The sequence below is a fragment of the Bombina bombina genome, chromosome 2, assembly GCF_027579735.1.
Source record: "Bombina bombina isolate aBomBom1 chromosome 2, aBomBom1.pri, whole genome shotgun sequence".
Taxonomy (NCBI): Eukaryota; Metazoa; Chordata; class Amphibia; order Anura; family Bombinatoridae; genus Bombina; species Bombina bombina.
The window spans coordinates 419412266-419424347 of record NC_069500.1 but is presented as its reverse complement, the minus strand read 5'-3'; the positions used below and the strand labels follow the sequence as shown (position 1 = coordinate 419424347).

At 40.5% G+C, this 12082-nt stretch overlaps 1 protein-coding gene across 1 annotated transcript in view; it reads left to right on the top strand.

Moving 5' to 3' along the window:
• The window catches only part of PI4KA (phosphatidylinositol 4-kinase alpha), a 442522-nt gene that overhangs the window by 391498 nt on the left and 38942 nt on the right, over window positions 1–12082 (top strand). The window contains 1 exon segment of the mRNA XM_053701959.1: window positions 8221–8293. Coding sequence (XP_053557934.1) covers window positions 8221–8293 — 73 coding nt within the window.

The following is a 12082-nucleotide window of genomic DNA, read 5'->3' as shown; positions in this document are numbered from 1 at the left end:
CACGTTATTAAGATGAAGTATCTGACCGTCGATCCTGACCCATTGCTTTTGTGTAGTGTTATGTGACCATTCAGATAGTCTCTGTAGGATTATGGCCCTCCTGTATAGTGCTAGTTCAGGGAAGCCCAGGCCCCCCCTGTCTCTGGGTAGATAAAGCGTTTTTTTGGGTATTCTAGGTTTCATGCCCGTCCAGACAAACCTTTCCAAGGTTCCCTGGAGGGCGGGAAGGAAGTCTGCAGGAAGGTGAATGGGGACAGTTTGCATTACATATAGTATGCGTGGCAGAATATTCATTTTAATTAGTCCTATTTTTCCCAACCAAGATAAGGATTTATTCCCCCACGAGGAGAGATCATTAACTATCTCCTTCCGTAGAGAGAGATAGTTATTTTTATAAAGTTCAGATGAGTTTGCGGATAGGTAAATACCCAGGTATTTCAATCTGGTGGGTGCTATAGGGACTTTGTAGTGAGATGTTAAGAAATGAATATGTTCAGGGGAGGAATTGATGTTAAGGAGTTCAGATTTGGATAAATTTAAATGATAATTAGAAAGTTGTCCATATTCCCTAAGTTCTGTGAGAAGCTCTGGGACCGATGACTCAATACTGGATAGGGTGTATAGAACGTCATCAGCGTATAACGCCTGTTTATGCTCTACATCCCCAATTTTGACTCCCTTGATGTTAGGATTAAGGCGTATCTTTTGTGCAAGCGCTTCGATTGAGAGGGCAAAAAGTAATGGGGACAACGGGCATCCCTGTCGGGTCCCGTTTGATATAGAGAAGGAGTTTGATAGGGTTCCATTTATTCTAATCCGCGCGTTTGGGGCAGAGTAAAGAGCGAAAACCATATTAAGAAAGGGATCTCCAAAATTCATGGCTTTCATGACCTGACGCAGAAAAAGCCAATCGACCCGGTCGAAGGCCTTCTCCGCGTCGGTCGAGAAAAGTGCCATTGGCACTCCCTCTGCTTGCGCGAAATTTAATATCTGGATCACTTTGGTGGTGTTGTCGCGTGCCTCCCTGCCCGGCACAAAGCCTACTTGGTCAGAGGAGACTAGACTTGGGAGATATTTGTTAAGGCGGTTTGCTAATATTTTGGCTAGAATTTTAATGTCCAGATTTAGTAGGGAGATGGGTCTGAAGTTTGCGGGGGAGTTGGGGGGCTTTCCCGGCTTGGGCAGAACTGTGATATGCGCCTCTAGCATTGTGCCAGAGAGCGCTGGATGTTCTATCAAGGAGTTGAAGAGTTGGAGCATCAGAGGCTCCAGTGAGTCCTGAAAGCTTGGAAAGGTTTTAGCTGCTCTGAATGACTGTGACACAATTGCAGTGCGAGAGAAATTGTGTAGACTGGATAAATACTATGCGGTGCCGGTGTGTACTGACGTTTTTCCAATACCTAAAAGGTTTACAGAAATTATTAGTAAGGAGTGGGACAGACCCGGTGTGCCGTTTCCCCCCCCCCCCTCCTATTTTTAGAAAAATGTTTCCAATAGACGCCACCACACGGGACTTATGGCAGACGGTCCTTAAGGTGGAGGGAGCAGTTTCTACTTTAGCAAAGCGTACCACTATCCCTGTCGAGGACAGTTGTGCTTTTTCAGATCCAATGGATAAAAAATTAGAAGGTTACCTTAAGAAAATGTTTATTCAACAAGGTTTTATCCTGCAGCCCCTTGCATGCATTGCTCCTGTCACTGCTGCTGCGGCGTTCTGGTTTGAGTCTCTGGAAGAGGCCTTTCAGACAGCTACTCCATTGACTGAAATACTTGACAAGCTTAGAACACTTAAGCTAGCTAATTCTTTTGTTTCTGATGCCATTGTTCATTTGACTAAACTAACGGCTAAGAATAAGCGTAGGGCGCTATGGCTTAAAATCTTGGTCAGCTGACGTGACTTCAAAGTCTAAATTACTTAACATTCCCTTCAAGGGGCAGACCCTATTCGGGCCTGGTTTGAAGGAAATTATTGCTGACATTACTGGAGGTAAGGGTCATACCCTTCCTCAGGACAGGGCCAAATCAAGGGCCAAACAGTCTAATTTTCGTGCCTTTCGAAACTTCAAGGCAGGTGCAACATCAACTTCCTCTGCTACAAAACAAGAGGGAACTTTTGCGCAATCCAAGCCGGCCTAGAAATCTAACCAGGCCTGGAGCAAAGGCAAGCAGGCCAGAAAGCCTGCTGCTGCCTCTAAGACAGCATGAAGGAACGGCCCCCTATCCGGCAACGGATCTAGTAGGGGGCAGACTTCTCTCTTCGCCCAGGCGTGGGCAAGAGATGTTCAGGATCCCTGGGCGTTGGTCTTAAACAAATTCCTCAGAGTTCCATCGTTCAAAATGGAAACTATTCGGACAATCCTACCTATGATCCAGGAGGGTCAGTACATGACCACAGTGGATTTGAAGGATGCTTACCTTCACATACCGATTCACAAAGATCATCATCGGTTCCTAAGGTTTGCCTTTCTAGACAGGCTTTACCAGTTTGTGGCTCTTCCCTTCGGGTTAGCTACAGCCCCAAGAATTTTTACAAAGGTTCTGGGGTCTCTTCTGGCGGTCCTAAGACCACGGGGCATAGCAGTGGCCCCTTATCTAGACAACATCCTGATACAGGCGTCAAACTACCAAATTGCCAAATCTCATACGGACATAGTGTTGGCATTTCTGAGGTCGCATGGGTGGAAAGTGAACAAGGGAAAGAGTTCTCTATCACCCCTCACAAGGGTTTCCTTCCTAGGAACTCTGATAGATTCTGTAGAAATGAAAATTTACCTGACAGAGTCCAGGTTATCAAAGCTTCTAAATTCCTGCCGTGTTCTTCACTACATTCCGCGCCCTTCGGTGGCTCAGTGTATGGAAGTGATCGGCTTAATGGTAGCGGCGATGGACATAGTGCCATTTGCGCGCCTACATCTCAGACCGCTGCAATTATGCATACTCAGTCAGTGGAATGGGGATTACACAGATTTGTCCCCTCTGCTAAATCTGGATCAAGAGACCAGAGATTCTCTTCTCTGGTGGCTATCTCGGGTCCATCTGTCCAAAGGTATGACCTTTCGCAGGCCAGATTGGAAAATTGTAACAACAGATGCCAGCCTTCTAGGTTGGGGTGCAGTCTGGAATTCCCTGAAGGCTCAGGGATCGTGGACTCAGGAGGAGAAACTCCTCCCAATAAATATTCTGGAGTTAAGAGCAATATTCAATGCTCTTCTAGCTTGGCCTCAGTTAGCAACCCTGAGGTTCATCAGATTTCAGTCGGACAACATCACGACTGTGGCTTACATCAACCATCAAGGGGGGACCAGGAGCTCCCTAGCGATGTTAGAAGTCTCCAAGATAATTCGCTGGGCAGAGACTAACTCTTGCCATCTATCAGCGATCCATATCCCAGGTGTAGAGAACTGGGAGGAGGATTTCCTAAGTCGTCAGACTTTTCATCCGGGGGTGTGGGAACTCCATCCGGAGGTGTTTGCTCAATTGGTTCATCGTTGGGGCACACCAGAATTGGATCTCATGGCGTCTCGCCAGAGCGCCAAGCTTCCTTGTTATGGATCCAGGTCCAGGGACCCAGAAGCGACGCTGATAGATGCTCTAGCAGCACCGTGGTTCTTCAACCTGGCTTATGTGTTTCCACCGTTTCCTCTGCTCCCTCGACTGATTGCCAAAATCAAACAGGAGAGAGCATCGGTGATCTTGATCGCGCCTACGTGGCCACGCAGGACCTGGTATGCAGACCTGGTGGACATGTCATCCTTTCCACCTTGGCCTCTGCCTCTGAGACAAGACCTTCTACTACAAGGTCCTTTCAATCATCCAAATCTAATTTCTCTGAGACTGACTGCCTGGAGATTGAACGCTTGATTTTATCAAGACGTGGCTTCTCCGAGTCAGTCATTGATACCTTAATACAGGCACGAAAGCCTGTAACCAGGAAAATCTACCATAAGATATAGCGCAAATATCTTCATTAGTGTGAATCCAAGAATTACTCATGGAATAAGGTTAGGATTCCTAGGATATTGTCCTTCCTCCAAGAGGGTTTGGATAAAGGATTATCAGCTAGTTCTTTAAAGGGACAGATTTCTGCTCTGTCTATCCTTTTGCACAAGCGTCTGGCAGAGGTTCCAGACGTCCAGGCATTTTGTCAGGCTTTGGTTAGAATTAAGCCTGTGTTTAAACCGGTTGCTCCTCCATGGAGCTTAAACTTGGTTCTTAAGGTTCTTCAAGGAGTTCCGTTTGAACCCCTTCATTCCATTGATATCAAACTTTTATCTTGGAAAGTTCTGTTTTTGATGGCTATTTCCTCGGCTCGTAGAGTCTCTGAGTTATCAGCTTTACAATGTGATTCTCCTTATCTGATTTTCCATACAGATAAAGTAGTTCTGCGTACAAAACCTGGGGTTTTACCTAAGGTAGTTTCCAACAAGAATATCAATCAAGAGATTGTTGTTCCATCATTGTGTCCTAATCCTTCTTCAAAGAAGGAACGTCTTTTACATAATTTGGACGTAGTCCGTGCTTTAAAGTTTTACTTACAAGCGACTAAAGATTTTTGTCAAACATCTTCCCTGTTTGTTGTTTACTCTGGACAGAGGAGAGGTCAAAAGGCTTCGGCAACCTCTCTTTCTTTTTGGCTTCGGAGCGTAATACGCTTAGCCTATGAGACTGCTGGACAGCAGCCCCCTGAAAGGATTACAGCTCATTCTACTAGAGCTGTGGCTTCCACCTGGGCCTTTAAAAATGAGGCTTCTGCTGAACAGATTTGCAAAGCGTCGACTTGGTCTTCGCTTCATAACTTTTCAAAATTTTACAAATTTGATACTTTTGCTTCTTCTGAGGCTATTTTTGGGAGAAAGGTTCTACAGGCAGTGGTCCCTTCTGTTTAAGTACCTGCCTTGTCCCTCCCTTCATCCGTGTACTTTAGCTTTGGTATTGGTATCCCACAAGTAATGGATGATCCGTGGACTGGATACACCTAACAAGAGAAAACATAATTTATGCTTACCTGATAAATTTATTTCTCTTGTGGTGTATCCAGTCCACGGCCCGCCCTGTCCTTTTAAGGCAGGTCTAAATTTTAAACTACAGTCACCACTGCACCCTATGGTTTCTCCTTTCTCGGCTAGTTTCGGTCGAATGACTGGATATGGCAGTTAGGGGAGGAGCTATATAGCAGCTCTGCTGTGGGTGATCCTCTTGCAACTTCCTGTTGGGAAGGAGAATATCCCACAAGTAATGGATGATCCATGGACTGGATACACCACAAGAGAAATAAATTTATCAGGTAAGCATAAATTATGTTTTTTATCTGCCAGTCCCCTGGGTCTACAGTGTACTGCTACTTGTGTGATCCACAGCCCTCCCCAGGTAAATTGCAGATTTGCCAATCCCCTGGGTTGTAGAATGTTGGTCCTTGTAAAAATCCTTGTAAGATCCTTGGCATCGTGCTTGCACTGCCTTGGATGGGCCCGTCTAAATTCTTTAAGACATCTCCTAAATAGCCATCTTATTTACCCAGTACCTAACACAGTTTCTGATTTGATAACTAAGGAATCTCTCTGCCAAGGTTAAGAACACATTCACTGGAGGTTTGGGAATCCATCCCTAGGGTGGATGGAGCGATATCTACACTTGCCAGGTGAACTAAAATTCCTTTAGAGGGTAGCTCTCATTCAAGGGTCCATGTAACAAAAGCTTGATGGCTTTCATAGATTATCCTTTCATCTGGCAGGCTAGCTGTCAGTGTAGCTTTAATGTGAAAGATGCTGCAATTGCTTTTTTTTGGCTGATGGTTTCGAAGAACAGATTTTCACCTCCTTTCAGGGTAAGATTTTGTTCGGACCAGGCAACTGCCACTGAAAGTAAGGGAGTATACCTGCTCAAGATAAAAAGGCAAAGGCAGGATTAGCATGCAGGGCGCTTTTGCTTATTTTGTCAGGCTAAGGACCAAAAGATTTCCTCCACATCAACACAGAGGAAAGATTCCTTCAAAGTCTTTTGGAAGCCCTACTCTTTTTAGTCTTAGTCCAAACAATCCAAGAAACCCACTCCCTCCCCAAGATCTGCATGAAGTTGCAGCACCTAGACCAGATGAGGTGCTGGTAGGGGGCAGATTGAACCTTTCTCAGGAGAACTGAAAGAAGTTGGTTCAAGACCCTTTGGTTTGGGGAATCATTTCTCTGGGGTACTGAATAGGGTTTTGATTAAAACCTATTACTATTGTTTAATTGTGTAGTGCCGCAAAATTCCACAGAACTGGGTAGACCTGAAAAGGTGTGTTTTCTAGGAACATCTGAAGATATAAAAGAAGAAAGATTCCTCCTGTTTTAAGTGCCTCAAGATTCTTCAAAAGCCAAAGTCTTTCTGACTTTTAAGATGCCTATTAGCATATCCCTTTTTCACAGGGAACTTCATGTTCCTAAATTTTGCCTTCTTAAACAGGCATAGTAAGTTTGTGGTACTTCCTTTTTGTCTAGCAAACACTCCAAGAGTTTTTACAAAACCTATGGCTTTGTACTTAGACATTATTTGGTAAAGGCACTCTCCTTCCAATTGGGAAGGAATCTCTTCAAAGTCACAGTTAGAAAATAAAACCACTAAGAGCTTCTAAACTCAGACCCATGTATCCTTCCTAAGGTCCACTATAATTTTTATTGAGTCTCTCTGTTTAAATGCCTAAAAATTAGAACAACTCCAAGTAGATAAGCCTTTTTCTGCATTCCTCCTAATTATAATAATACTAAAGACTTATAAAAAAGAATGAACTCGCAAATTAATTTTGTTTATTAGGCCATTGTTTATTTGTCCATTGCCCATTTTATTTTACCTTTTCATACAGATACAATGAATAACGTCAAATTCTGAAAATGTTGCATTTGTACACAAACAAATACCAAACTCTAGTTTTTAATATTTAGAAGACAATTTTTTAACTCATGCACCGTGTTTGTTCTGCCGTTTATACATAGATTCGAGGCTAGAAAGATGTTATGTCAAAAATGAGCTACTGAACTCCTATAAGAACTGATAAGTAATTACCCATTTAGGCCCAGATTACAAGTGGCATGCAATTTATTTATTTTTTGCCCTTGAACACTAACTGCCTTAGTTAAAAAATAAGCGTGGCTGGATTAGTGCTGGTATTACAAGTTTAAAGTAAAAAAAAACTTCAGGGCTTTGTATATCGCAACTGTGCTAACTCCCTCTCCCCACGGAAAACCTGGCACTTACCAGCAGGCACACAGTAATGTTTAAAAGCAAAAATGGGAGAGTCAGTTGCATTTGGCGCCAAAGTTTCAAGCCCAGGACCACGTGATGGTCTCTGCCTTCCTGGGACCCTAACTAACACCAACACATTGCATACTTTCAAACAAACCAACTGGGAACCTCCCAGGGTGACACAGGCCTTTGTAATTTCCTCTTAGTATATGCATATATATATATATTTTAGATAGATCGACAGATAGATAAATAGATATAGAAATATATATGCAGTGTATGTATATATATATATATATATAGAGAGAGAGAGAGAGATTGAGATTGTTTTCTCTAAGCAAAGTACATAGGAATTTCAAGTATTTATATATTTTTTTTAAATTAAATTAAAATTATATTGCATGTTTCAAGGTATTTGACTGAGAAGGGCTGAAAAGTGTTTGTATGTGTATATATGTATGTATATGTGTACATACATATTTACACTTATAAATACACATGTATACACATATATAGACATTTATGTAGATAAACATTTCCCTTTTGAACTCTTTTAAAACCTTTTTTATCAATATTAAAATATTTGATTAAAAAGTGTATATATAAGTGTAATAGTTTAATATGTTTTTGATGGCAATTTGTAATTTTTTCTTTCTTGTTTTTTACCCTTACACTTCTGGTCTTAAGTTGGGCTAAATATATAGTTCAATTTCGGCTAGCAGTTGAGTCAAACTATAACTTTCAACTTGTAATATCAGCTCTCTTTAGCGTTGTGCTAACCCTTCTCTGATAAATGTGATTTACCATGGACTTAAAATATCAAGTTACGCACTAATATTAGCGATACTGCTTATCTGCTGCCTCCCTATCTTTAGCGCACCACTTGTAATCTACCCTTGGTGTTATATTTTGCTGCCACTCAGAAAACTGAAAAGAAAAAATAACATGTTTAATGTTTCATAAGCCTCTTAACTTCTCTTGCTTTACTGTCCCATCTATTAGGTTGTTACCTGCCCAGCAACCCTGAAGCCATTGTTCTGGACATAGATTATAAATCTGGAACCCCCATGCAGAGGTGAGAATATTCTATTTCTTTCACAGAGAAACTCAGAGAAGGGCACCACAATATTAAATGGTACTTTATAATCCTGTTACTTGTGAGAATCACTGGTTTTAAAGAACACCTCTGATTCCAGTTCAGTGTAGCACTAGCATTTATATGACGTGTGGTTTACAATGACTGATACATTATTTGGATGTGTTTAAAAAGTTAGAACCCTGATAAATAGATGAGTTTTTATTTACCATTATTTGTTCTGCAGTGTTGTATGAATGCTCTTATACACTTACAAGCACTAAATGGCAGCAATGTTTGCACAAAGTATTCCATTTCCAAATGTACTGATTTAAAGATGCTGCCGTATAGTGCTCCAGTCACATTCACGCGTCTGAGCCTTCCTAAGAATACTCTTTAATAAAGGACGCCAAGATAAAGAAGTGGGAGGTTGATCACAATCCTTTAGATAAACGTATCTAATGGTTTATCTGCAATAATCCCTATAGACTTTAATGATTATTTTGAACACAAACAAAAATAAGCTTTTTTAAATTGTATCATCTCTCTAAATCATCAATGACAAATTTTGGATTTCTTGTCCCCTTAACCCCTTAACTGCAAATAACACCGGGTCATCATCCGCACATTGTACTTAGCATGAGGAGGGTGGCTTTTGGAGCTCATTGTTCCCCCACTTACACTGTATCCCTGGTTGGTCTAGGTCTCTGGCATTGCCCGGGGAATCCGGGGGTGCCACATGCATGGTGACATCACCAAGCCATAAGTGCTAAGGAGGACAGCAGGTCTTTAGGTAGCTGGATGGAGGGGTTAATATTCAAATTGCTCAACCTCAGCTACCGTTTGTTTAAAATTGTATGTTCTATCTGAGTCATAAAAGTTTAATTTTGACTTTACTGTTCCTTTAACCTTCCCAAAGCTGTAGAAATTATAAAAAAAAAAAATGTTCAAGGGGCAATAGCATTAGCCCAATCTACTTATCCTTATTGGCAATCTTTTTGTTCTGATGCATAATATCATATCATTTTAATAATTCATCTACCTGGCCCCACAGTACCTCTTAACCAGTATATAACTTAAAGGGACAGTCAACACCAGAATTTTTGTTGTTTAAAAAGAAAGATAATCCCTTTATTACCCATTCCCCAGTTTTGCATAACCAACACTGTTATAGAAATACACTTTTTATTGCTGTGATTAACTTTTATCTAAGCCTCTGCAAACTGCCCCCTTATTTCAGTTCTTTTGACAGACTTGCATTTTAGCCAATCCGTGATCACTCCAGGGTAACTTCACGTGCATGAGCTCAATGTTATCTATGAAACACATGAACTAATGCCCTCTAGTGGTCAGAATGCATTCTGATTAGAGGCAATCTTCACGGTCTAAGAATTTAGCATTTGAACCTCCTAGAATTAGCTTTCAACTAAGAATACCAAGAGAACAAAGCAAAATTGGTGATAAAAGTAAATTGGAAAGTTGTTTAAAATTGCATTCCCTATTTAAATCATGAAGTTTTTTTTGGACTTGACTGTCCCTTTAACTTTGTAGTTGCTGATTTTCAGCAATCATCTTTTTTTTTTCTTATTTTCTTTTCAAAAGTAGGATTTATTTTTAATATGGAGTCTGATATTTCTTTCATGTAAGTGGCAAGCGTCCATGAGCTAGTGACGTATGGGATATACATTCCTACCAGAAGGGGGCAAAGTTTACCAAACCTCAAATGCCTATAAATACACCTCCCACCTCACTCATACCTCAGTTTTAAAAACTTTGCCTCCTTAGAAGGTGGTGAAGCATTAGGTGCTTGATTTCTTCTGTGAAAAGCGCTTCTAAGCATTTTGAAGCCCAGTTCCTGTCTAAGTACAGTGTTTGTCTGAGGGATGTGAAGGGAGTATTGCCTGATGATACCAGGTTTTTGCCTATGGGAAATCTATTCTAAGGCTCTCTGTAAATCGGTCACAGGGATTCATCTGCTGCCTCCCTTTACAGATCGACATTATACTCCTCTACCATTACCTCTGCTGATACGTTTCAGTACTGGTTTGGCTGTCTGCTATTTGTGGATGGGTGTCTTACACGGTAGGTATATACTTTTATTATACACTCTCAGCTATGGATTGGGCACTTTTTAAGTAAAGTCGTTATATATTGTTTGTATACATGCATTGAGTCTGTAATTCAGTGCTCTTTTTTAGCGACTTTATTTGTGGCTAAATATTTGTCAACGTTGGTAGAGTCTTTGAAACATACAGGGTTTTTTATGGAGCTAGTAATTTATTTATAAGTATTATATTAGCCTCATGGAATGCTGATAATCACATTGTATGCAGCTATAATATAAGTATCCATTATGCTTTATTTTGGTTCATTTTGTTTTTTTTGTATATAGAATCAAAATTCTTACCTGCTTTTTAGAGTGATAGGTGTATTAGAAATCCTCTTCAGCTGTGCATGTCGCGCATGTGATGATGCTATTTATGTCATAGGGTGACGTGTCATTATTGTGTGCTATTTTTTTCGCGCCAAAAATTTAAATTTAAAATTTTCCTGCCAAAATTTTTCCGTCAAAATTTTATATTTAAAACTAAATACTTACCTATAAAATAAACCCTAAGCTAGCTACAATATAACTAATAGTTACATTGTATCTAGCTTAGGTTTTATTTTAAAGGCAACTTTGTATTTATTTTAATTAGGTACAATAGTTATTAAATAGTTATTAACTATTTAATAACTTCCTAGTTAAAATAAGTACAAAAGTACCTGTAAAATAAACCCTAACCTAAGTTACAATTACACCTAACACTACACTATAATTAAACTAATTACCTAAACTACCTACAATTAATTACAATTAAATTAAATAAACTAAATTACGAAAAAAACAAACACTAAATTTCAGAAAATAAAAATAGAATTACAAGAATTTTAGACTAATTACACCTAATCTAATCCCCCTAATAAAATAAAAAATCCCCCCAAAATAATAAAATTCCCTACCCTATACTAAATTACAAATAGCCCTTAAAAGGGCCTTTTGCGGGGCATTGCCCCAAAGTAATCAGCTCTTTCACCTGTAAAACAAAAATACAATCCCCCCCCAACATTAAAACCCACCACCCACACACCCAACCCTACTCTAAAACCCATCCAATCCCCCCTTAAAAAACCTAACACTGCCCCCTTGAAGATCACCCTACCTTGAGCCGTCTTCACCCAGCCGGGCACAAGTGGTCCTCCAGAGGGTCCGAAGTCTTCATCCTGTCCGGCCAGAAGAGGACATCCAGACCGGCAGAAGGCTTCATCCAGGGGGCATCTTCTATCTTCATCCTTCCGGAGCGGAGCGGGTCCATCTTCAACACATCCGACACGGAGCATCCTCTTCATCCGACGACTGAATGACTGGTCCTTTAAGTGACGTCATCCAAGATGGCGTCCCTTGAATTCCGATTGGCTGATAGAATCCTATCAGCCAATCGGAATTAAGGTAGGAAAAATCCTATTGGCTGATGCAATCAGCCAATAGGATTGAAGTTCAATCAGATTGGCTGATCCAATCAGCCAATAGGATTGAACTCGCATTCTATTGGCTGTTCCAATCAGCCAATAGAATGCGAGGTCAATCCTATTGGCTGATTGCATCAACCAATAGAATTTTTCCTACCTTAATTCCGATTGGCTGATAGTTTAAAATTCTTGTAATTCTTTTTTTTTTTTCCTGTAATTTAGTGGGTTTTTTTTTTCGTAATTTAGTTTATTTAATTTAATTGTAATTAATTGTAGGTA